This window comes from Electrophorus electricus, chromosome 2, assembly GCF_041902795.1.
Source record: "Electrophorus electricus isolate QZ-2024a chromosome 2, ASM4190279v1, whole genome shotgun sequence".
Classification (NCBI taxonomy): domain Eukaryota; kingdom Metazoa; phylum Chordata; class Actinopteri; order Gymnotiformes; family Gymnotidae; genus Electrophorus; species Electrophorus electricus.
In genome coordinates, this window is record NC_137498.1 from 22080506 (window position 1) to 22107488 (window position 26983).

The following is a 26983-nucleotide window of genomic DNA, read 5'->3' on the forward strand; positions in this document are numbered from 1 at the left end:
TGCTCTCTGCTCCCTGTGGTTGGACAATGGTCATTTGCTGTGACTGTCCTGGTCAGAGGCAGCTAAACATTGTGTTGGTCCAGTCCACTGTTCTGACCGATGAGGCTGTTTGGTGGGGGGTGGTCTCATGTGAGGGATTGACTACCTACTACAGTCCCTTCATTTAGTCGCTCTGTTGGACTGACTGTGATTGATTAGTTAATGTGTTCCTCCTTCGCTTGTTTGCGTGTGTGTGTGTTTGTGTCAGTGTTGCGGAGATTCTGGAGAAGCATGGTCTCCAGAAGCCCATCTGGTATGTGAGGAGCAGTCAGAGCTGCAGAGAGGAGGCTCATCAGCTTCTGGTCAAACTCACACGCCACGCAGCACGCAAGTAGGAACCCCAGCACATCTCGCGCACATCTCTCACACAGCACTCAGGATACACGTGTGATACACACTTACCATTATTTACCCCCCCCCCCCCCCCAACACAGACATGTTCTACATGTCCATCATTTACTCTTTACACATTTCACAGGTGCTCAGTCACCATACAGGAGAGAATTATGGGACACACACATCATTGTTTCTCCCACATTACACACCCACATACAAGCACTGAATTCAGACATAATACAAGTGAGAAACACTGGACATCATTTGCTTATCTCTGTGTGCACACACAAAATACACAAGCAATTAAGTCACACAGCATTCACGTACCATAATGTAATCCCCATCTTATACACAAAAACACACACACACGAACACCCCCCCCCCCCCTTAATACTGGTTTCAGGTAACTGCTAATACAATGGCCAGTTTTACTAGTATTAGCAGGATGCTTTATGGGAACCATAGCACATGAGTGTGTCATGGGTTGTGTGCAGAAGTCCTCCTCTCGGTGAGGCAGCATGGCGAGGTTTACTGCATGACCTACTGGACATGCAGCGGAACGTCTACACCTGCCTGGACCCTGCCACCTGCCATCAGGTACTGGTTATTATATCAGTTATGACAGTTATTACGTCGCCAGACAGATCTCCGTCTTGGTGCTAACAAACCGCATTCTTCACTGTTCATACTAGCCTTCATTACATTCTTGTGTTATTTGGAAAAGGTGTGTGTGCACGTGTGTTTGAGTGCGAAAGACACTTTTCTAGCATAAAGCGAGGCTTCTTTGCACACGCTGATCACGGCTAACTGTGTAATTAAGCAGTGTTCTCTAATGAGCCTGCAGTCTTCTGCCATCATCGATTTCCTCATCAGTCCAATGAGGACGGGTACAGAGAAAATGCCCCAGGTCACCCCCTGCTGCTTGACCTCTGACTGCAGTGTCACAGGAAGATGATGCTCAAATGCAGCTTTAAAGTCTTTTCATGTAGCGCATAAATAAAAGGTTTGTTGACGCAAAGGCTGAGAGACATTGGACTGGCCACATTTATAACCTTTTCTTAATATTAATATCATAATCTATCCATACATCAATCTCTCTCTCTCTCTGTCTGTGTGTGTGTGTGTGTGTGTGTGTGTGTGTGTGTGTGTGTGTGTGTGTGTGTGTGTGTCTCTCACACACACACAAATACCTCTTTTGCCTTCACTCTCCCGGTGTTTGCTCATTTTCTGCTCATTCTGCCGTGGCTATGATGACTCGACCTCACTATCATACAATAGTAACCATCATACAATAGTGCCAAAATGGTGTGACTACTGAAGTGATATATGAAAAGATTGAAAAGATTGATATTAATATTAAGAAAAGGTTACATGTTGTAAATAAATCAGTAAGGCAGATTAATGATTGGCCCATATGCAGGCGGGGCATATATGGCAGTCATGTCATTAGGAAACGCCTCCAGACTATTTGATCGGTGGTGTTGGTGCAACCCTAATTCTCTGCCTCTCCTGGTGAGATGTGGCTAATGAAGTCATCTTGACTCCAGTAACCCAACCTGCTGGCACCAGCATTGGTTCGAGCCCTGCCAGCTCGCAGACAGAGTGGGAGTTGATCTTTTATTTGCTGTGTAATTGGACTTAACCTCATTATGGTATTAGGTGTGGCACTGGGCAGATATTGCCTTGCATAATGCAGACAGATGAAAGTGTCTTTCCCTGCTTTATGCCAGCTGAAATTAAACGCAGACAGACGTCTGCGGTAAATGATGTATTCTCTTTCTCGCTCTCTCGTGCGCTGTCTCTCTTGTTCTCGCTCGTTCTCTCCATTTCTGTGTTTGTGTTGCTTGCTAATTAGCATGTGATGGGTTGGATGATGGGTGAGTTCCTGCAGGGACTCTGAACTGACTCATCCACCATGGGTCTCCTCAGCAGTCTTGGACCGTGGTCGTCCTCGCCACCCCGAGGGGCAGACTTGGGCAAAAAGATTCGAGAGAGAGAGAACATGTTTCTAAATGTGTAATCACCATGAGGTTATTTTTCTCTGTTCTGTTCAAATTGCTGTTTTGACTTGTTAAGCACTGGAGCTCTGGCCAAGACTGAAGAAGCATAAATACACACGTACACACACTCACTTGCCGTACTGACATTTATCCACTCTGTCCAGAGGACGTGCAGAGCATGCAGTCAACAAATGGCTCAGTGAGACGCAAAACATAAACTGCACACACACACACACACACACACACACACATATGAGAGAGAGAGCGAGCACACAGCTGCCAACCCATACACACACCATTAATAGGATCCCTACACACCTTAATTTTTCCCCTCTGTCCATTTTGTGTGTGTGTGCCCGCGTGCGTTTAGGCGGGTAGTTGTGCGTGCGCGGGTTTTTCTTTTCCCCTCTCTCCTGTTTCGTGTGTCTGGCAGGGCTCAGCCCCACGGCTGCTGCCTCCGTCATGCTCGTGTGACGACTGCAGCAGTGGCAGCGCTCTCCATGTGGCTCCTATAGCCATGCTGCCTATTGATTAAAGCAGAGGGATTAATTACAGCTCGCTTGGTCTGAGCTCGCAGCCAGCTTTCGCGCACAGCAGCCGGCGCATAACGGATTTGCGCTTGGAGGAATAATAATCCAGTGTCAGTCTCTTGGTTTCACCGCCCCGTTTCTCTTTACTCTTTCCATCTCTCTCCCTTACTCTCCTTTTCATCCCCTCGTTGTCCATATCTTCTTTCCCGTCGGTCTTGCACCCCCTTTTCCTTTTTACTTTCCCTTTCTCCTTCTCGTTCCCTCTCCCTCCCCATCATTTCTTTTGATTTTCCCCTTTTCTCCCTCCCCTCGTGATTTTTTTTTTTCTTTTTTCTTTTTTCTCCATCTTTATAACTCCTCCACTTCTCTCCCTCTGGCTGCAGATCTTTGTCGAGAGCCTCCTGTGTTCAGGGCGGGAGGAGACCGTGTGCCTGGCGGGACAGCTGATGCAGAGCAGTGCCGCCGCTCCTGATGCACCTGCTGGCCCTGCCTTCCGGGGCAAAGCCCTACCCCGCCTGGGCTATGCCTGCAGTGTAGAGCTGGTACTGGCCTCCGCCCGAGAGTACTTCAACTCTGCAGCCACCCTCAGTGACCCGTGCATCGGCCTGGCACGGTATGCCCCGTACCCCCGGCTACCCCTGCCCCTACGGAGCAACTTCTGCACGCGTGCACACAAATGCCCCCCCCCCCCCCCCCCCACTGTGTTTGTTTGTTTCTGCTAATTCTGCTGTGGCTGTGAAAACCCGACTTTACGTTGCAGTGAGTTTGAGGCGATTGCAAGGTGTCTGCTGTTATCGATCTACAGCCCTTCTAAGAGAGAATGGGGCATAAAGCAGCAGGATGCCTGCATTAGTTGGAGTGATGAAACACGGTGAAACACAGCTGGAAATACTGTATTGTTATTACTGTCATTAGCTACTTTCAACATGCTTGCAGGCATAATGGCTTCCTCTTGCTCTGCGTCCGAGTGAGAGTTAGTGTTGCTCACTTTTTTTTCTCTCTCTCTCTCTCTCTCTCTCTCTCTCTGTCTTCCTCTCTGTCTCTCTTTCATGTCTTACACTCTGTCCAAGGCTGTTAACACATCATGCGTTTTCTCTCTCTCCCTCTCTCTCTCTCCTCCACCACCCCATGTCTCATCTTTGTCTTCGTTCCTGGGTTAGTTTTGAGACGAGACACTGCGTGTCCGGCGCCATGGGGTCGGATGCAAAGTGGGTCCGTAATTAGGCCGTCATCTGCTCACCAACAGCCCCACGCACAATACACAATGCTGTGAAGGACAGCATAAGTATAGCTGCAAGGCTTTTAATGGACCAGCTGAAAGGAAGCAGGAATATTCGGGTTAATGTGAACACAATTAAGGCTGTCGGTGTATGACTATGGGAGAGCAGGAAGATGGAGGGATAGATTGGAAGTGTGAGTGAGAGAGCCAAAAGATGGGTCTGAGCAGCTCAAGAGACGTATTCAGAGATCTGCCCTCCCTTTGAGAGCCTTTCTTGTTCAGGGAAGTGATCATCATGCACTCATATATGTGGTGAAATGCTGTTCTATTCTGAAATTCTTTTCTCTTGTTCACAAAGTACTTGCCGATCCTGACAGGAAGTGGAGAATTCTGGCCTCTAACTTGGAGTTCTCAAATTTCCTGGTGTAGTTTGGTGGGTTTTCCCCTCCCAGTGGCCACTCAGTGGGGGTAGATGTGTCAGAGGAATGGCGACATTCGTTTGAATTGTCTCCTTTTTGATAACTGCAAGTCATCTAATTTGACTGTAGGCAATTGCATCGATCAGTTTGGATTTGTAAGATGTAATTAATAATTTCCTCATTATTCTAATATTTCGAAGAGAAGGGGAGGATATCAAAGCATAGCTTGCACTCTTGGGTCTGTGGGCCATGTTTGATAGAAGGATTTGTACCACATTACATTGTCATAGAGATGAGAACTGTATGGGAATAACCGAATTCGGAGTATTGGAGCTGTGCAGGTTCTACTGGTTATCACTGGTTTGTAATTCTTAACCATGTTTACCATATTCAGCTCTTTTGATCCATATTAGTATGTATTTGCTAAATTCAAAATATATTTGTTTGCCATATTTGAATTCATAACTTTAATTTGCTACAAGTATCCTTCATGATCCAGTGATCATATTGTGATGCATCTAGAATCACAAATCTCGTCAGGAAGTGTCTAGTGGCCGCCCTTTGAGTGCGTTCTTGTTTGCAGGTCAGAGGTTTCAGTAAACGTTCCAATAAGGCATCAGAATATATTGTAGCACTGCACACTGGCCTGAGAATGTTGGCTTTCGTATGGTTCCCGCGGCTGCGAGTGACTGTGTGACTGGGCGCGCTTGATGCATCGTTCCAGCTGAGCCATGGAGACTAGCCTAAAGCCCTCAATATGTTCTCGGGCGGCCTGCTAGAGTTGTTTGAGGCGAGCACACTCCAGCCAGCTTCTCTCCACTCTGACAAATGTGAGAGTCGTTTTGGTTTTGTCTGTCAGCACGCAAGCACTTTCAGAATATTGCATGCGCAGTGTATCGCAGAATGCTTGAGTGTGTTTTACAGACATGTGAGTTTTAGCCCGAGAACCCACTCCCAGGGTTTGAGGCACAACGACCCCATTACTCATCACTGATTCATATCAAGCGTTCCATTTAATATATTTTTTATTTCAGGATATTTTGATTAAATGGAGTGCACTTCATGTTATTGACTAAATATTGCACTGCCAGCTCTGCTTGGTCACTGTAAAAAGCTGTTATCATAGTGCCAGAACAGGAGCTTCCTCCTTCGAGTCTTCCTGTGAAGTGTATTCTTCACATGGCCTTTGCAGGTCATCGCTGCATTTCAGGGAGTGGGATATTTGTCTAGGATGTTCATGAAAAGCTGCCGCAGTTCAATCGTTTGTGTTGGGGATATGGATTTTCCTGTCACTGACCATTGTTCCTGTTGGAAAAATGTGCTTAATAGGACTCAGGTATTCCCTCTGTATAGGGCGTGGCTCCTGAACTGAGTAGAATTCCTGAGGTCAAATGGCAAAGAGCGTTCAGCCAATAATGAGGGGAATGAGTAGTTGGTGGTTTATTGCTGTTTTTCCTCAAAAGCGAAATCAGTAATAACCCAGTAATCTTGTTAAAACTTGAAAATGCTTCAAAGGACAAATTGGAAAATATCTCTTGGATAAGGTATATCTAAATTAGCTATATAAAGGAGGTTCCACTTGTGCATAGGAGGGTTTACTGTGTGTGTGTGGAGAGAGAGAGAGAGAGAGAGAGAGAGAGAGAGAGTGTGCATCTGTGTTAACTTGTGCATGTTGCATCTGTTTTAATAGGAAGACTCTACTAAAACAGGCTTGAGTATAACCACTGGAAGAGTATAGTGAGTGTTTTAATCTACATGTGCATTGTTCTTCACTATTTCTAATGGGCTTCTGTACATCTTGAACTTAAAAAGATGGCCAGAATGAAAAGATGCCTTGTACATTTTTTAACACCTGAAAGCTCGGTTAGAGTGGGAAAAGGTCATTGTTGAGAGTTTGGCATTTTTCTTTTCTTGCCTGGATGAACGTCAAGCATGTTCTTTTGTTGGTGGTGGTGTGGGTTTTTTGTTTTTTTTCCATTTTGAAATATTTCATTTATATTTATGGCATTTAGCTGACATTTTATCCAAAGCGCCTTACAATTATGGCTGAGTACAAATTGAGCGTTAAGGGCCTTCCTCAGGGGCCCCAACAGTGGCAACTTGGCAGTGGTGGGGCTTGAACCAGCAACCTTCTGATTACAAGTCAAGTACCTTAACCACTGAACTTGGGATAAGGCACATTTTAGTTCCATATTGTTTATTTGTGTGATGCAGGTCATGTCTGCGGCTGATCTCCGACTGCCCTCCTCTGATCCAAGAAGAGCTGGACCTCATCACCGCCCTCTCCAGGCTGGAGGACTTTGGTGTCAAGGTCCTGCCTTTACAAGGTAAACCCCTGGACAACCTGGCCCGCGAGCCTGCTAACCTCTTCCGCCAACTTCTCTCTTAGACTCTTCCCTAGACTCCTCCCCTCCTGGATTCCAGTCTTATTCGGCCAGCTTGAAGGAATACTCAGATTTAAACAAAAGGACCAAAGTTATGATAAATTTGATCTAATCTGAAATAATCAGTCAAAATGTAGAAAATGTTTCGGTTGCACTCCATGGCAAGGAAGGCTTTCATCATTGAAATTAATCAGCCACTACAGTTTGTGCATTCTGCTGTTTTGCTATATGGGAAGAGGTTGGTTTGTTTGTTTGTTTGTTTGTTTTTCTGCATTAATACTGTAACCTTTGTTTCAAGAAAGGTCACTATGGTCAACGTAGTAAATTTGTCTGCGTGTTCTGCTGCTCTGAAGTAGGTCTGCACAGTATATCCTTTATTAATCAATATCGCAATGCTGACATCACTGATATTGGGCCCCCTTGAAAATTAAGTGTTACAAGGGGCTATCCTTGCAGGGAATTCAAATCAGGCCACAGTATGAAAACAAGCTTTCCAATACGTCATTACACTTCTTCTGAGTGTCCTGTCTATGCTCGGAGCAAGCAGGTTGAACTCATTTTGGTAAAAACAATACAGCCCTCTCATTAGTCCCATCAAAGGGTCACCCTTCTGTGTTTACCATATTGCAAAGTATATCATAAGTGTAGCAACAGAATTGCATGATTTTTTCCATATTGTGCAGCCCTCATCTAAAGGAAACTGGGTGCAGTTTGGGGATGGCAAATCTTTCCCTGTTCTGCGTTTATTGTGGTGTCCAGGGTTCCCGTCATACTTTGTGGACATGTGAGGAAATTATGGTGATGTTCTGCTTAAATGCCAAGATGTTTTTTTCCCTGTCTACCCTTGTCCTAAACTGCTTGTACTTCATGCTTTATTGGAACATTTAATGGAGAGGGACTTCTTTTAGGGAAGAGCTGTCTTATCTCACAAGCTTAGCCAGAGAGTTTCTCCACTAAAACTTTAAAAGGAAACATGCATACATAAGCAAAGGCCCTGTTTCCCAGTGTGGCTCAGCACCAGTGGCTTTTCTTTCTCAACACACCCAGCTGGCAGCTAGCACTGGAGTGAGGCGTGATTCAACACCTGGTCTCACTTCTTTCTCAATTTGCTCACACACGCACACACTCTCTGTATGCTGTATTTGTAAATGTTATATTATTTATTCCATCAGGTGCTTTCTGCTGTCTGTTATATAACTCCTTTATTTCCCCTTTACTAGGTTGGGGTGGGGGCCCACACATGTGCGCTCGGGTTTGGTTAGCATTCCTGGCAGGCGCTGGGCTGGGTTGATTGCGGCTGGGTGGTGCTCAGGTGTGCAACCCCCCCCCCCCCAGGACTGCTGGCTGGCTCTGACCCTCCCTCGTGGACCCAGCCTGACCCAGCTGTTCAACACTTCACCATGGGACCCAGGCATCAGAGACAGCCTGCACCCCTGTCCAATTAGCACACATCACTCTGCCAACACGCTTCTGTTCATCGGCGAGGGAGGGGCTTGGTACAGCTCTGCGCTGCTCTGGCCCTGCTTGTGCCCTGTGTACAGATGGCTAGATGTGGTCTTTCATTTTACTAATGTACATCAGTGAAATTGCTTAAAACGAACCAAATCGTTGGAATAATTAACAACAGTCGTAGCCATGACTCATTAGCAGTCATCACAATCTCTCTCTCATATATATATGTTCTTTTAGAATTTGTTTTTATTTGTTTTGGTTTTTGTTTCGGGCGTCACTTGCCCTCTAAAGCACAGTTTCAGTTGTTTTCTGATATTGATATTTTATACTTTGGCAAGCGAAATGATGAGTTTGATCCACACTGCTGAAGGACTCAGTGGCAGTGTTGCAGTGGTTTTAAAAGACTGCTGAGATCTAGAATGTGCTCAGATGTCAGATATTATTCAGGGATGAATGACTCTTTGGCAGCTTTGAGACCGTTTGGCCACATGGGGGTCCTGTGCGCTGTAGTCAATGATGGACTCAGCTTGGAAGATTTATACTGGTCCCACACTGGTGTTTATTGTAGCTGTCCTACACTGGTGTTTATTTAGGGTCTTTTTTCTTCATTAATTAAATTGTTTTTAATTGTTTTCATTTTTTCCCCCATTACCATGTTTTGTTTGGGTGGAACTGGGTTTGTGTTTGTGTGTGTGTGTGTGTGTGTGTGTGTGTGTGTGTGTGTGTGTGTGTGTGTGTGTGTGTGTGAGTGAATATATTGGTCAGTAATGTATTGTAAAACTTTAAAAAATTCTCTCTTTTTCTCTCTCTCTCTCTCTCTCTCTCCAGTGCGTCTACAAGATGACCGCTTGTCCTTGCTGAAGCAGTGCATGTGTCAGTGTTCCATGGCCTATAAGCAGTCCACCCAGATGCTGGACCTGGCCTGGCTGCTGCACGTGGCCGGTAAAGTTCCGCCACAGCATCCCCACAGTAGTGCCACTGTCATGTGATCCGTTGAAGGTGTAATAAGGTCTGATGCAATCAGGTCCGATTCATTCAGGTTCAAAAATCATAGATGTTATTAGCTCTTAAAATTCAATGCAGAATCGATTCCTTTGTGAATGAGGTTGACTTGCACAGACAAGAATGGTTTGGAATCTTTAGTTAATGCTTGAGTAAATCGGCTGGTCAAGTTGGCAAGCTTGTGAAAATGACGTAAATCCATACAATCATAGTTCACTCCTGAATGTGTCTGGACTGTCACTGGATCAGAAACAGATTGGTATAACTGGATTGCGTGCTCTCTCTCTCTCTCTCCTCTCTCTCTCTCTCTCTCACACACACCTAGTGTAGAATTCACTGATTCTCTATAAATAAACGCTGTGACAGGTATGATGGGATCTGATGTGGAAACCTTCCAAGACCCAATGATGCCTTTTTGTGTGTGTATCAAAGTGTTATTCACCCTCCATCAGTGATGAGTTGTGTGCCAGTGAGCAAGCTCACTCATTTTGATATGCACCTGTGCTTGCATCACAGGATATAAACTCCAATATCTTTACTTAAACTTCATCTACACTTTGATCACCTGCACAAAAGAGACCCTTCCCCCCCCCCCCCCCCCCCCCTTGATCATGTGCTTTCCTGTTTAATGCAATAGCTTACTTTGGACAGAGATCAAAGCATCTTGGATGCATCTTAGTGCCGCAGTTGATTTGAGAGAGGAAAAAAATCTGCTCAATGTCTTAGCAGTCATCCAAGAAGTTATCAAGGGGGAAAAGTCCCTCAGAGGAAATAATTTTTTTTTTGCCAAACAAATTAATATTTTGGCACCACGCCGTCTCAAGCTATTTTTGAAAGTGTATTCGTGGAATATTCCGCAGATGGAATTACGATCTTCATCCATTTCGGCACGAGAGACCTGGCACATTCTAATTCAGGCAGACATGGTCCCATTTAGTTTTGGGTAAAAGAAGAAAGCCAGTCGGTCTGCCCTTAGTCTCTCTCTCTCTCTCTCTCTCTCTGATCTTCTCATGGTTAGTTTGTGGTGTATTGACTTACCAGTCCATTATGCCGAGGAAAAGCTTTTGAAGAGCATCAAAAATTTATTTTTTTATTTTTTTCAAATAAATATCTGTCTATTTATTTATTTATTTTCTATTTTTTATTTTCCCCCACTGCTGTTTATTTTGTTTAAAATAAAAACACTCCCACTGCTGTCATGGTGGTGAGCAGGTGCTGCCTGATGAATGCGCTGACTGCTTTGTCTTGTGGTTTTTGCGTGCGTGCATGGCTAGGTGGTGATGAGGCTAGACGGAAGGGTCAGGTCCTTACCCTATTGGCTGAGCAGGCTCTCCTGTGTCAGGACTACAAAGCCTCCTTCATCCACTGCCAGGAGCTGATGTCTGCAGGTAGGACACGGCACGGACCCCTGCGTGCCTGCTCTGCCTCTTCTGGCTCCGGTTTAAGCCCTGCTGCACCTCTTTACCTCCTCACTCCTTCATCTCTCATCTCCACCAGAGTTCTATAACGGAGATTCCAAGGAAAACGTACAACCTATAATGCGGTTCAGCTGAAAGGCAGTTCCACCCGTTCAAACGGCTCTTTCCAAAAGATGTCCCAGGCATTTTGTTAGTATTTAAGACCCTAATCTCCATTAACCTGCAGCAAAAAAAAAAAAAAGAAAAGTGTTTTCTATTCACAATCTGTTCTTGCGCTTCAGCAATGCTGCGTTACTTATTGTTAACGCAAAAAGAACAGAAGCCGAAAGTCGGGCGTTTGTGTCCCAAGCCGCTATTTTTAGTGCACTTCTAAACTAAAGGGAATATACTTCACACTGCAATCACCTCCCTTTCTGCCCCTGATGGAGCCAGACTAGGAGAATAAACCATGAATGATCCAGATTGTGTCCTGAGCATACGTCCACGTGCCCCTCCCCCGGAAACCACGGCAACCCAGCGCATGGGGGACGTTCTTCGCACTCTGGCATTATTTGCACTTCCTTTTGATAAATGAGGTGTTTTTAATGGACTCAGATTGTGGGTGTTTAAGCCACCATAACAAGCGTTTAGAAGGCTCAACGTTGCTAGGGCGTTTGAATGCAAGTGCACCTGTTTCCTGGGCTGTTTCCGAGAAGGTGCAGGGATAGGATAGGAGAGAGCCAAGCCATAAAGTGATTAAGTAGTTGGGCCCACTACGTTGGAGGTTGGGGCACAGGGTGGTGATTGTTGTTCTCATTTTCTCATAGTTCCAGAGGCTGCCTACTGCATTTTACCAACACACTCTTATTTCCTTCCAAATAAACTAAAACAGACTAATCTTCATTACTGCTGTGTGGGTGGGTGTGTTGGGTTGTGTGCGTATGTGTACTTCTACAATCAGATAGGGGAGATTTATGTGTTTGTGTGTAGTAGCAAGCCATCGGATGTGAGAGGTAGATAGTGGTGTGTGTGGGTGTGGGTGTGGCATTGGGCAGATTAACAGAGGGTTGAGAACGCAGAAAGTCCTAATCTTTGATTGCTATCGGCAGCAGTCTCAGAGACCCAATAACAGCACAGCGGGAAATAGGTTAGCCTTCCTCCCGCACAATTTCCTAATTACTCGCTTTTTTTAACACGCACGCACACACGAGCCTGTAGATTCGGAAGATGGATGAAGAGAGCTAAAGACGTTAGACATAAGGTGGAGAAGAGGGCAGGAGAAACCATGTGGAGAATGACGGGTGAATCAGTCCCTGCTGGAGGACTGTGTGTGTGTGTGTGTGTGTGTGTGTGTGTGTGTGTGTGTGTGTGTGTGTGTGTGTGATTAGGGGTTAGGCATGCTCAACACCCTGCAGGATCCCTGGGCTCACCTGTTTTACCATGTCTCTAATCTCTTTGTCTTTGTTACTGGGGAGGTGGGTTTGATGTGTATTAGAGATATTCAAACATTAATTTTATGGTTTAGTGTTTAAACCCCCCCCCCCCCCATCCAAATTTTGGGATAAAATGTTCCATTCCAGCAACCTCTGGTGGACCTAATGGTACTTTTGTTACCGGTAGGTTACTTTGCCTCAAATGGCAGTGCTTCTGGAACATTTAATAAAGTCCAGTGCATTTTGTAGCATACAGGTTGGCGGGAGTATCAGATCAGATGTTTTTGGGGCTCTATTGTCATTACACTGACATCTTTTCTTGTGTTCAACACTAGACCATTCTTGCAACATGTTTAAGAAACACATTTAGATTAAAATAGTTAATGCTAGTTTCTAGCAGTAGTATTCAAAGTACATGATGTATAACATATGACAGATAATTAGGTAAAATATCTAAACACATTTTCATCGACCCTCTCCAGCAGGAAAATTTTAGGGACCCTCCCCCTGCAAGCATGAATCCTTCCATCATCCCTAGTTTCTTCATCTTCCTTAAGCACCAGTCTTGATCCTGCCAAAGCAGCAGGTCTATACTACGTTAGCTAGCTCCTGCTGGCTGCCACTGGCATTTTAAACTTGCAGCGACGAGTAACATTCAGATAATGGGATCGTCTCCCCATATGGTGAGGGCCTCTCCACTTGCGTCCCCAAGTATGCGGTTTGGTGTGAATGAGAAGGTGGCTTTGTGTGCGTGGCCACTGTAAACAGAGGTTCTTTGGAATCAACGTGGTTGCTTATCATAAATGTCCCTCACCAGCTTCTGCTTGCATGACCGCACCAGTGTATTTAGGTACAATATTGCCAAATCTTCTCGCTCTCCCTCTCTCTAGGCTACAGCGGCGGTTGGGATGTGTGTGCACGCCTGGGTCAGTGTGAGGGCTTCACGCGTCTTTCTGCTCGCCAGGAGCTGATGGCGTTCTCTCTCACACATTGCCCCCCTGCCCACATTCAGGGCCTCCTGGCTGCCTCCAGCTCACTGCAGACCCAGGTGCGCTTCCTCTCATGCTCCTCTCACTGACCTAGGAACAGCTGGTTTCCCCTGCCTCTAGTGATGCCAGTACAAGGGGAATCCTCAAACTGGTCTTGGGTCATCAAACGAACTGACTGTGCTCCCCGATAGCTACACTTAGCCTGTAGATACAAGAGCAAGCCTCAGTTTACTTTTGGTGATTCTCAGTTGGAAACGAAGTTAAGAATGCAACGTTTTGCCGGTCTCGATTAGTTTTGTTGCTTGTAGTCAGGTTCTGTTTATTAGAAATAAAAAGTTGCACTGTTTCAGAGAACACACCTTTACACACATTATCTGGACTTCCTGCATTATTTTCTCTTTGTACATTACCTGTGGTTGCTGACTGGATCAGGCCAGAAACCTACAAACAAACAACAAAACTGCTATGGAAAGTTTCATTATCTGTAATGTCACAACGGGGCCTGTGTTGTAAAGTTTTAATAGCTTCTGCACAAGTGCTGGTTCCTATGAGCTGTTCTTTATGGCCTACCAATCTGAGCGCAGTTTTAGAGTCTAGACGTGCACCTGTGTCCAGTGGAGTACTTTGGGACGAGCTAGTGTACTATCTCTCACAGCAATCGTTCTGGCACTGAGACAGACTACAAAGGAAGCAGCACTCAGTACTGTTATATACATACACACACACACACACACACAAACTCAATGTCATTCCCCACCGTGAAGCCTCTGCCTTTCCGGCAGCTGAGACGGGGCTTTTGAAGAATGCCTTCCCGTCAAGTGTCCCTTCACACCGTCAAGCCCCTCCCTCCTCTGCTCGCTGTCACACGGCTTCACAGCAGGTCGCTTCTGGCTTCACTCTCCCTTAAAAGCAGGGACCAAACTAACGCTGAATCTGTCCATAATTAATTAGGCCTTCGAGGTTTGTAAGGCACTGGCAAACCAGCCAGCTATGAAGAAGAAACCAAAAATCCAGATCTGAGGTGGTGTTCCTCCGTTTCCCCTTGTGTTTTGAACAGATCCTTTACCAGGCAGTGAATTACAAGATCGACCCTTCCCACACCACAGGAGCGAGCGACGAGGCAGATAAGGTAATTAGTCTGCGCCCGATCACACACTGACACCCCTGGGGTGGCAGAGGAGAGGGGGGGGGGATGTGCATTGGCCTGGCGTGGGGGCTGAGAAGCACTCGCGCGCCATAAATGCAGCGGCCTGCAGGAGTGGAGCCACAAGCTTAGTGTTAAAATACCAGCCACAAGAGTGTTTAAAGATTCATGCAGTGTGTGTGTGTGTGCGCGCGTGTTCGCACATGCTGTTTGTTGGCTAAATGAGTAGTTAAAATTAAATGAAGTATTGATGAGCTGAAGTTTTTCCTTTTTTTTTTTTCTTTTTTTTTTTTTTTTTTAGAGGACTCGTGTACTGCTTAGTGCTGTTTTTTGTGCACGTGTGTGTGCGTGCGTTTTAGATGGTTTTGTGCATTTTAAATACTAATTTACCAGCTGCATACATTATAGTGCCATTCTGCCTAATCTTTGTCTTCTTCATAGTGTTATTTAACAAGATGGCACTTGTTAATGTCTCACATTAAGTAATTCAGTGGTTGAAATTTCAGATATAAGATATAAGGTGAGGTATGCTGAATTTCATTAGGTCAGCAGAGTGGTGGTCAGTGTAGAAACATTAAATGCACGCAAAGTGGCCGTGGTGACTTACTCGATCATATTTAAATGAGAACCCTCTAGTTGTGTGTGGCTTCTACATTGGACGTGTGGTGGTCTGGGTGTACAGTGTATGTGCAACTCTGAGCTCCGTGTTTGGGCAGTCACCACAGGTGGGTGGAGGTCCTGGGTCAGCTCTGCCGCCGCCACTCCTCCAGAGGACCACAGCGCGCACCATGGAGGTGCTGAGCAGCACCACCCACACCACCAAGGCTGTGCTGAGCGCCGTCAGCGACCCACACTGGTGGAGGGAATCCATCAGATACCTCCATCCACTGCACGTAAGGCAACTGCACATGCTTGTCAGACAAGGTACACACACACACACACACACACCCTCCCTTGAACACAGCGAGCTCATGCATCTTAACCTGTTTTTTCCATCCCAGATCACTCCACTGGGATGGAAAAGTGTCCATGCATTGCACTCCTCTTTATATATAAAAAAAAAAAAAAAAAGCTAGGCGATTGGCTCCCAAGGCCAGATCCGCAGACTGCTCTGACCTTGACTGTCATGAGCGGGAAACTGAGGCCTTTCTCGCCCGCCGGGATCCCAGCAAATGTGCATGGAGGCTCGCCAACTTTGCCACACGTTTGATCGATGCCGGTGCTTTCTGGTTTTGGCAGGGGCTGGGGGCAGAGTCGCACCACACCGGAGTGGCCAATGAGAACACAGACCTGGAGAGACAGGGCTGCAGCGCGATCTATGAGGAGATACTGGATGAACCCTACGTCAGCCCGGTTGGTTCCTTCCTCTCCTAATCTAGTTTATTGTAGTATACTTTGAATTTATGCTTGTTTGCATGTGTGACTGTGCACTGTATGATCAAAAGTATGTGAATACCTGACCGTCATGAGTTTGCTGTACCCATTACAAAACCAAGCCACTTAAGATAAGAGGGAGGTGACCAGAAAACATTTTTCTTCATGTAAAATTTTTGACGCTCACCTGCAGCCTCCCACCTACTCTGTGTTGTAAGGTCTGCCCAAACCCTGTGAAAGAGAATAACAGATATGGAGAGTCTAGCGCAGAAGGCGTTTTATACTGACAGCACACACTTGCATGCTGGAGATGGCATCACTGCACTTCACAACTTTCCTTTAATAATGTAAATGAGCTTGACCTGCCAAAGCACCGTCACGCCTCCACCGCACTTTGGAGTGTCTAAGAGCCTGTGCCCATTATGAGGTCAGGCACGGATGTTTTGCAGGAAGTCCTGGCTCCTACAAGATGTTCTGATTCATCCCAAAGTATGTGTAATGGGCTTGAGGTCAAGGCTCTGTATAGGAGCTCATCCACACCAAACTCATCAAACCATGTGTTTATGGACCTCACTCTGTGCCCTGGGACAGTCATGGTTGAACAGGAAGGGGTTGTCCCCAAACGTTTGCCATAAAACTGGAAGTATAGAGTTGTCTGAAATGCTTGTGTATGTTGTATCATGCACCTTACGCTTCAATAGACTAAGGGGCCTAGTCTGAAGCCCCAACCACCCCAGACCTCCTCCTGGATCTTCTGTGTTCCAATAGCTGGCGTTCTTCTGGCAAGCACCAAAGCCACATTAATCTCCCAGAATGCCAGATAGTGAAACATGATTCATCACTCCAGAAGAACATGCTACCACTGCTCCAGTGGCAGTGTGTTGGCGCTATTCTAAATGCTTGATTTTTGCACCTGGTGAACTTACTCTTGTGTTCAGATGCTCTGGCAAGGAATGACTTTTCCAAAGGCTCCCATCGCACAGTCCTTCCAGAGGCTGTTTGGATCTCTGGAGTGAGTGATGCAACAGAGGATCGGTGATGCTTATGTGCCTGGTTGAATGGAGCACATCTAGCAGGGCAGAAATGTCATGAAATGATGCATGGCAAAGGTGGCATGTCATTGGCTCTTCAGTCACAGGCTCTTTAGTACCAGATAGTGTTTGTTTATGGAGATCGTGTGGCTATCGAATGTGATTTATTTTATTTATTTCTCTCTCTCTGTGTGTGTGTGTGTGTGCGTGCGTGTGTGTGCGTGCGTGTGTGTGCGTGCGTGTGTGTGTGTGCGTGTGTGTGTGTGTGTGTGTGTGTGTGTGTGCGTGTGTGTGTGTGCGTGTGTGTGTGTGCGTGTGTGTGTGCGTGTGTGTGTGCGTGTGTGTGTGTGCGTGTGTGTGTGTGTGTGTGTGTGTGTGAGTGAGACAGATCGAGGACGTATACTCGTCCTATAACTATGTTCCACAGGAGAGCTTTGCAGAAGTGCTGCTGCGCACCGGCAAGCTGGCTGAGACCAGGAGCGAGGGCGAACGCTGCTTCCCAGCCACCGAAGGTACGCCCATGCCCCATCCCAGCCCCATCCAGCGGTTGCATTTGTGGGGGCCACAGAGGAGGCGGTTAATTAACGCATGCTCGCAGCCGTGAATAGCAGACGGGCAGAGTAGAAAGACCCTGCGCTGCAGGGAATCGATGACGGCAACAGGTAAGGGAGGAGGGCAAGGGAACTCTTTGGCAAAGGACTGCGAATGACTTCTAGCTGTAGTCAGGGAACCTCTGTCTCTTTCTCTCGCGCTCTCTCTCCCTTTCTGTCTTGCTCTCCTTCTGTCTGTCTCTCTCCATAGCGTCATTCCATGGCGTGCAGGTAGCGTTGAGTCACCTTCCTATGGAAGCCCGTGCGTAGTGAGAGAAGAGAGCTCGCACTTGACCAACAACACGCACATAGCGGTGGAGATTCAGAAAGCATATGTGCATGCAGAGACAGCAACACCAGTCATAGATCCATGTCTCCATGAAATATTGAGCGTGTCTCTTCCTATAATCGTTAAGGCTGTTTGTGTTCCTGGATTTGGGGTGTTTGCATACTTGGTGCTTTAATAACACAAGGGTTCTGTGATTGTTTTAGCTGGATTTGCTGTTCTTGCTACCTGACACCTGGTTCTCGTTCCATGATGACATCCACAGTAAATGCTTAAGCCATGAAGTTTCAGTTCACGCGTATAATTACTCTTCCATGTTTTTTGAGAGTTTTAATAATGAAACTTCTTGGGGCCTAGTGCTGAGCCATGGGGCATGCCGTGGTTAGCATCCGCTAGCACAGGATGAGCTGCCAACAAGACAGATTCGATTACTGCATCTTATTTGGTGTGCCTTGAATGGGCCACCATGACTTTTCTTTCATTGTTTTGTCTTTGTTTTATTCCATTATATTCCTGTTCTGTTTGCTTTTTTTTAATGTCTGCTTTTACCTTTTTGGTAAAAAAGGTTTTTCTTTTAGCTCTCTTCCTTTAGGATTCTTTTCCCCCTCACTTTTGAATGGATACCTCGACGTGTCGAAGAGTCTCACACACACACACACACACACACACACACACACACACACACACACACACACACACACACACACACACACACTGCATCTTGTGCTCTTGCTGACCCTTTCTCTAAGATCCTTTTTCTCCTTTTTTTTTTCTTGTGTTAATAATCTTTTTCTTTTTTCTTTCTCCTTGTTTTTCTCAACTGCTTGTCAATGTAATAAATTAGTAATAATTTAAATTATCTGTAATCTCTCCTCTCCTCTCTCTCTCTCTGTCTCTCTCTCTCTCTCTCTCTCTCTCTCAGTTCTGCTCCAGCTGGCCAGCGATTCCTTCCCCAGAGACATGACCCTTGCTCTAGCCTATTTGCTAGCTCTGCCACAGGTCAGTCTGCCTACAAGATAAACGGGGTGTGTGCACATGTGTGTTTACTTGAGTGTGCGTCTATCAGTCTGCGGGTGTGTCTGCAGTAGGGGTGCGACGAATAATCAACACAGTCAACTAAATTTGATTAATTTAATTGTTGTACAGTTGGTTATATCACAGCATATTGGAGTCTAAAAGTGTATTGTTGCTCTTTTGCCTGATAAATATATTTTAATGCCTTCCAAATGCAACCTGTGCCAGTAACACCATGGAAGCAAACCTGCAAGTGACTGAGCTCCCTCCTTCAGTCCTGAACATGCTGATCAAGGGTCTGAGACCACAGACCGTGGTTTAAGCGCTTCAAGCAATGATTAGACAGTTCAACCTTGAGCCTTCCATCCTGAATTCATTCCAGCCAGAGCTAGCACACCCCCTCCCCATCTGAAAATTGAGCTCGTCTTAAGTTCATGCCGCCAGTGACCGCGGTGCACTTGCTGTTTTAAAATCAAGACAAAAAACCCCCCCAAAAAAACAAGTAAAATGTTAAAATAACCTAGTTTATTACCATGAAGTGGTAGCACGTGCTGTAGGCACAAGAGTGCTCTCCCTTCAACCCTTAAATAATGAGCAGTGCTCCTGGTTAGAGACTTTAATGCTAGATGCATTCACTTGGTCATGGACTGTTGATGCATGTCTCTGGGTAGAACATGCGTCTCCTCCGTTCTCCTTAAATCGCTGCTCGGTCTCATCTCTTGTTGTTGTTTTTTTTGTCTTTGCTCTTCTGTTCATCTTTCACTCCCTCTCCGTCTGTCTCTTGCTCTTTCGTCTTCTCGTTTGCCCTGCCCCTCCCAGGTGTTGGACGCTGACGTGTGTTTGGAGCAGCAGTGCCCCTCTGCTCTGGCCCTGCAGATGGCTTCGTATTACTACTCTCTCCAGATCTACTCCCGCCTGGCACCCTGCGTCAAGGACCAGTGTAGCACCCTCTACAGGGTAACGGGGGCGGAGTGGGGCTTCAACACACGTGCACGCTGCAGACTCTCTCGCTTGCGTACGCACATACACACACACCCAACTTGGGTTGCACTGTATTGCCATTTTTTCGTATCGTCATACAGTCTACGGATAATCTCGTGGTATACGGTATTGCCGGGAGGGTTGAGATTAGCACACATTCCGTAAATGAACAACCGATTTATCTTTCAAATAAAACATGAACATTGCAAATGTTCCTTATTTTGTACATTGTAATGTGGGAATATAGTTAAACCTTAGAGCCTTGAACACGCCTAGCCTATACTAATTAGCCCTGTTTCTAGACAGTTCAGTGAGAGATTAAATCTCTTGAAACTAAGGCAAAAAACTTCAGGCTTTAACAACGAATACGCACATATGGCGTGAACACAAAGCAGATCGACACTTCAACGCTGTTTTATTAGCAAATTGAAATTGGCTTGTATGTGGTGAGAAACAAGAAAGCAAATGATGGCAAGAACATGCAGCTGCCATTTTTCTTAAACGCATTTTACATTATTCAAGGTTTTTCACCAGAAAAACTTAACTGGTTTACTTTGTCGGGTTTGAGCAAGTTGCACATGGAGCCAACAGTATTGCTTGCTTTGCTGAAGTTGTTGCATCACTGCCAAATTGAGACTGTAACCGAAGCAGTTTAACCATGGCCAATGCAGAAGCTTGAAAGCGGCTGCATTGTTGGCTCCATTATCTGTAGTTATAGACGTGATCTTATTCTCGTCTAGTTGCCATTTGCGGAGTGCATCAGTAATGTTGGCAGCAGTGTGACTTTCCTTGAAAAACGTTGTTTCCAGACATTTAGGCTGTAATTTCCAGTCTGCTGTGATGAGGTGGATGGACATGTATGGCGTCATGCTCACCGACGGCCGCACATCTGTTGTCGGTGAGCAGCTGCCTGCAGTATGTGTTATACATCTTGTTGAACTTTGTTGTACGGGTATGGAATCGCTATTTTAGAATAGTATGTCCTTCCAGGTAGCTCGTACTGGCAATCAAGTGTTTGAGTCATGGCCGAAGTTGATTGTGCTTTTCGACCGTGTGGAACGGCACAATTTCTTTAGCGAGGTATTTTGTAACCTCTGATGTACACCCTCAATGCCTTATATCTCGCACTGCACCTTTTATATTTTGGGCATTTGGCGAAAGCGCCTGTTACCGTTTGTTGTGACGGTGCCGCTGTGGCTTTGCCAGCAGTGACAATATGGCTTTTTGAGGTATTTGCGAAGCGATTAAAGGCTGCTTACTTTTTAGATGCGAATGCATATTCGACGCGTTTCATCAAGGTTTGCTGGTTCCCTTTTCATTTGGAACAAATCCAAAATGCTGCCAAATTACAGCTGTAGCATTTTGATTTGAAATTAGCTTGCTTGACTCACCACTAGCCATGTTGGCTCCCCCCCCTTCTCTTTAAAATGTATGACCTCAGTAAACAGTGAACACCTCAGTCACCAGTCAGTGACCGCCAAGCTCCACACCGCCCCGTGAATGTGCTCTGAACGTGCTATTGTTGGTTTTACAAGATGGGGAGTGGAAGACGTTGTTGCCATTCTGAAATACCGTCACTAATTTTTTTTTTTTTTTTTGTCACCATTTTCAAATACCGTAGTATAGCGCATTACTGTCTTATCGCCCAACCCTGCCACCCGCTAACACTCACTCATACACACCTCACTCTGTCCTTACTTACTTGTTCCATTGTAGCAGATGTTTTCCCCCCAAAACTGTCTTCGGATTTTTTGCAGTAACTTCTGGTTAGAGGCTCTGTTGCTAGATGTTTTCAAAGGTGCCATTATCCTGGGGTTGTAAATGAATGCTTTGCAAATTAACCAGACACCTTAAAAGCCCACCCTGCATTTCACTAACTTGTCCCAGTGAAGATGAACTGCTGGCCTCTTTACCTACTTTGTGTGTGTGTGTGTGTGTGTGTGTGTGTGTGTGTGTGTGTGTGTGTGTGTCCATCAGCTAACAGTAAACCAAGGGCTCTTTGCCTAAATTATTCATCAAAAGTTGGATGCTGTCAAACTGTGGCCCAGGGCCACTTCAGCCCTGTTGATGGGTTGCCCGGTTTAGAGCTCAACTCTGTGTGACGGAAACATCCGGGGGTGTCTGTGTTCGTTTTGTGCAGTAAATCTGTTTAGGCGTGTGTGTGCCTGTGTACGTACGTACAGTTAGATATAGAGGCTGTGCTTAGCCTGGGCAGGTCTGTTTACAGACGAGTTAATGATAGAAGCAGGCACTTTGTTAATGCATGATGTTACAGCATGACCTGAGGGAGTTGCCCCCTGGGGTAACCCCGCCACTCCCCTGCTCGTGTTACATTGTCGTCGTTGCTGGCCACTGGCGGCTTAATTGGAGCAGTGGTAAGGAGCTGGGCAGCCGGATCGCTCATCGCTGCGTTGCGCCCTGATGCTCACCTGACCGCCAGCACGCCAAAAACGGCAGCCCCTCCCTGGGTGGTGTTTTGTAGGAGCAGGGGGCGGCACTGTGACAGTAGCAGAGAGTGCACGAGAGTGTCGTTTGCATCATTAGCATGCAGTGCTGTTCATGCTGCAAACTATAATAAATTCTCATCAGGACAGTTAAAGAACAAGGTCATTGTTGTAGAGGTGTGTGTGTGTGTGTGTGTGTGTGTGTGTGTGTGTGTGTGTGTGTGTGTGTGTGTGCGCGCGCACAAGAGTGAACATTCCATTTAACTGGAGTTTTGCTGTAAAGTAAGCCACTGGCCACCTTTGAAGAGTGTTTGTGCCCAGATCGCCACACACATGCACACACCCACTCTCTCAATCTCTTGTGTCCTCATCACTCCCATATACCAAATTATACAAATTTCCTGAAGCAGAGTGAGGATTTAGTTCTCCTCTTGTTGCTTTGATTCACTGTGTGTGTGTGTGTGTGTGTGTGTGTGTGTGTGTGTGTGTGTGTGTGTGTGTGTGTCCGTCCAACCCTGACATCCAGCCCACTTCTCGAGCATGGTGGGAATTTCTGGAAATCGTGTCGTTCGTGGGCAGTCTGACATGCCACATAGCTCTCCGTCTTTCCCTCTGTGTCCTCCGCTGTCTCCATACCACCCCCCCACACCCCTCATCTCTCTGCATTGTCCTGCTCCCCTCTTCGCCTTGTGTCTCTTCTCCGTAAACCTGCTACATTCTCATTCAATTTCTCCCCCATTTTTCTCTTTCTGTCTTTTTTGTTTGTTTGTTTTTTTGTTTTTTGTTCATTTATACATTTAATACCTTACCACAATTTATTCGAGGTCATTGAGTCTTTGATTTCTCCTATAGAGAAATTAACACCACAAACTGTGTTTGGAGGGGTTCTTGTCCTTACCTTATATTGAAAAGCACAAGAACAATGAATCTGGTTACCTCTACTACAGTTGGCCTGGGCAAAAAACAAACAAACAAAAAAAAGCCCATGATTGTATTTTTTAAAGCATACAGCCTGTGAGTAATTTGAGTAAATTGCACATGTATCGTTAGTGTGGGTCAGCTCCTAGTGAATGACGTCAGCACGATGACAGAATGACATCAGCTAGTAGATCAGAGCTCATTTGTTTCTTCCCCCACGTCTTAATTTCTTCCAGCTGTTTTAGTAAATATCGCTACGCGGATCTCTGCACTTGGAGTGTAATGTGGTAGTAACGTGGTAATAACCCAGTGTGTTGCGTGGTTGTGGTCTCTGGGCTGGGTTGGTGGGGAGAGCTTCACCTGCTGAAGCTGTGCTGTGCTGATGTGATACATGTCAGCACTGTTTTAGTTATTTTTTGTGTGTTTGCGTGCCAGTGTGTCTTCTTGCATCACTCCCATGGCCCGTCAGACTCACTAGTCATCAATAGCTTGCCCGTCTAACCTTTCAAAATAAAAGCCTTTTTAAGGCAATTTACTGCAGAAGGCCAGGGAGGATGCGTCTTCCTGCACCTCTGGATCAGTGCGGCCATGTTGGATCCAATTCTCCCACCACACCCCCCAATGGAGATGGAGGTGCGAGAGAGAATCCAGACACTGTTTAGCATAATTGTCGTAGTGTGTGCCGATCCTTACTCTCACACTCCACTGGGTACAGAGATTGAGAATTGCAGCCAGCCATTCATCATAGCTTGGAGCGTGCGTGTACACACACACACACACACACACACACACACACAAAATCTCCTGAAGGTGTTCCATGCACATACTTGAGACAAGTGCTGACAGTAAACACACTTCTAAATAAGTGCACACTACCTTATAACTTGCAGAAACTAAGGGGCTGGGCTTTTTAGGTTTTAATTATCTTAATAGGATATAAAGCAGCTTATGTTCAGTAATATATTGAAGCCCCTCCCTTTTTGCCATATTTGGGCAATCTGCATTGTTTCAAGGGGTGTCTGTCTTCCCCCTTGAGTTTGTTTCAACCTTGATGTATAGTTGTGTTGTAGAGCCATGGTGTAGTGAATTCACGTTTCTACAAGCTGTCTGGCCTCACTGAGCTTGTGTCCTTAATGTAACAACAGCAACACAACACAATGGCCCTTTTGAAGGAGGGAATTGGTCACAGTTTTAGGTTTTTGCCGTCATGGCCAAGTTGATGCTTGCAGGCCAATGCTAAATCACATGACCTCAGCCCACTTTCTAAGGTAGCTGTGTGGGGAGATGAACTACAACTGGTTACTTTTATTTTCTTCTGTGGATTGTGCTTTGATCTTTGAGAAGAGAGAGATGGTAGGGAAGGCTGGCAGAGTTCAAAGGCCAGTTCCATCCTGGGGACCAGAGCTGCAGTGTTCTCCAGCGTGCCCAGGTGTCAGAGGTTAGGTTCAGCTCACAGCCAGCACATCTGGCTCACGGGGTCATCTCTGGGTCACAAGCTGGGGAGGTTGGCCCAGACCTTGGCAAGCTCTGGGTTCAAGCATGTGGGGAGACCTTGGCATATCCCGCCTTTCGCTGTGCTCCAGTGGGTGGTGGTTAAGTTTGCCGGCAGACTTTTTGGAGAAATGTCACAGGCATTCCATCTTTTTTTTCTTTTTTTTTTCCTTTCCCCCCCCCCCCCCCCCCCCCCCCCGCATCACCCCAGTTTCCAAGTATTTTGAAATGGTTTACATATTGTGTGTGTGTGTGTGGGTGGGTAAATATGCAGCACACCCTCTTCATTAATGTGCAGAAAGGCCCTTTGCCATCATTATTGCTAATACCCATGCTGAGCCAGACTGTGTTTCCCCATCTACAGCAAATTTCCAGACTGGGAGTCTGAATACATACATATTAAACCGAGCAAACCTCTGGCCATCTCTAAGCCATTAGAACATGCAGAGCGGGGGGGGGGGGGGGTTCCGAGATGCACCTGAACAAGCTTTTGATCTAGCTTTGTCACTTAGTCATGGCCAAAAGTTTTGAGAGTGACAAATTTTGGTTTTCACTGGTTTATTGCTTCAGTCTTTTTTTGTTTGTTTGGTTTTTTGGGGGCTTTTTTTGTAAGTCTAAGTCTTTGCTTAAACTGGATGTATTTTGTCAAAAAGTAAAAAAAAAAAAAAAACATGAAATGCTTATAATACTTCACTATACTATATAAACATCTGAGAAAAGGATCTAAAAAAAGAGGCAGTAATGCAAATTTGTGTCCGTCTTTTTGGCCACGACTGTACAGTGTGGCAGCCATAGAGCATGTGTGTATGAAAGAGAAAGTGTGTGTGTGTGGGGGGGGGGGGGGGTTTAACTGTGAGAGGGGGCCAGAGAGAAAGCAAGACTGTATATAGTTGGGTGGGAGTGTGCATATGTGTCTGCGAGACTGAGAGAAAGAGACTTTTTAGATGCAGATTTTTCTCCTGAAAGAAGGCGTCCGAGGGACAGTGTTCCGTCGCGGCTCCATCTGCCATCAAGCTAAGCATTACCTGACTTTTTACCCCAAACTCTGGTTTCCACAACTCCTCCTCCTGCATCATCTTCCTCTCCTTCATCGTCTCCTTTCTATTTCTGACACTGTTAATTTAATTGCCATTTTCCCAGCCTGTACATACCAAATGCTCACATTCACCCTAGGGGCAACAATTTATCCACCTGCCTAATATTGTGTAGGTCCCCCTCTTGCTGCCAAGACAGCTCTGATCTGTTGTGGCATGGACTCCAGAAGACCCCTGAAGATGTCCTGTGTTATCTGGCATCAAGACATCAGCAGCAGGTCCTTTAAATCCTGTAAATTGAGGTCAGCCTTCATAGACGTGATTATCCAGCACATCCCACAGATGCTCGATTGGATTGAGATCCGGGGAACTTGAAGGCCAAGTTAAAACCTTGAACTCTATCATGTTCTTCAAACTATTCCTGAACAGTTTTTTTAGGGGTGGTAGGGCATGTTACCCTGCTGAAATGCACACTGACATTAGGGAATACTGTTGTCATGAAGTGGTGAACTTGCTCTGCAACAATGATTTGGTAGGTGCTACGACTTAAACTAACACCCATATGAAAGCCAGGACCAAAGGATTCTCAGTAGAACTTTTACCCAGAGCATCACACTCCCTCTGCTGTCTCACCTTCTACCCACAATGCATCCTGGTGCCATCTCGTCCTCAGATAGGCGACGCACATGTACCCAGCCGTCCACGTGATGTCAAAGATGTGATTCGTTAGACCAGGGCCACTTCTGTTTCTTCATGGTCTGGTTCTGATGTACTTTCAGTGGTGTACAGGGGTCAGCATGGGTGCTCTGACCAGTCTGCAGCTACACAGCCCCATACACTCCAGGCTGGGATACACTGTGTGTTCTGACACCTTTCTATCATAGCCAGCATTTTTCATAGCCCGCAACTTTTTCAGCAATATGAACAACTACAGCTGCTGTTCTGTGGGATCAGACCAGAACGGCTAGTCTTCACTCCCCACACGCAGTAATAATCCTGGGTGCCCATGACCCAGTTTCTGGTTCACCGGATGTCCTCCCATGGACCACTTTTGTTGACCACTACATACCGAGAACGCTCCAGAAGACCTGCTGTTTTGGGCATGACCCAATTGTCTAGCCATCACAATTTGCCATGTCTGTGTGGGAGCTGTATTGCGTTTAAGTGAGGGGAGCGCTACCTCAGGGGAGTGGTACTTCTGAGTGGGGGGAGTGTTCTGTGTCTGTGGGGGGCAGATAGGGGGCAGGTGCAGTGTTGGAAGTGAGTGGCAGATGGAATGCTGTTTCCCTGCATACAAATGGCTGGTAATTGTTGTGCATATTGCGGTGGGGTCTTTCCTCACCAACACTGAACCAGAGCTCATCCCAGTGAATGCACACATGCACAAACACCATGTGGTGAATAAACACTTTCTGGGAATAATAGTTCTATATTAAAGCATTGGTAGATTGCTGGAAGCTATTACTTTTGCTGACA

The 26983-nt window shown here is 46.0% G+C and overlaps 1 protein-coding gene across 4 annotated transcripts in view; it reads left to right on the forward strand.

Moving 5' to 3' along the window:
- The window catches only part of nbas (NBAS subunit of NRZ tethering complex), a 120087-nt gene that overhangs the window by 42258 nt on the left and 50846 nt on the right, over positions 1 to 26983 (forward strand). For 3 of the 4 annotated variants that reach the window (XM_035528768.2, XM_035528767.2, XM_081695601.1), the window contains 13 exons: positions 248 to 370; positions 870 to 972; positions 3289 to 3518; positions 6758 to 6870; positions 9208 to 9321; positions 10656 to 10769; positions 13102 to 13259; positions 14258 to 14329; positions 15061 to 15237; positions 15584 to 15697; positions 17138 to 17261; positions 18548 to 18624; positions 19459 to 19596. In XM_035528768.2, the coding sequence (XP_035384661.2) occupies positions 248 to 370; positions 870 to 972; positions 3289 to 3518; positions 6758 to 6870; positions 9208 to 9321; positions 10656 to 10769; positions 13102 to 13259; positions 14258 to 14329; positions 15061 to 15237; positions 15584 to 15697; positions 17138 to 17261; positions 18548 to 18624; positions 19459 to 19596 (1657 nt within the window). The remainder of the gene's footprint in view (positions 1 to 247; positions 371 to 869; positions 973 to 3288; positions 3519 to 6757; positions 6871 to 9207; positions 9322 to 10655; positions 10770 to 13101; positions 13260 to 14257; positions 14330 to 15060; positions 15238 to 15583; positions 15698 to 17137; positions 17262 to 18547; positions 18625 to 19458; positions 19597 to 26983) is intronic. The other variant, XM_035528769.2, reaches the window with a different exon arrangement.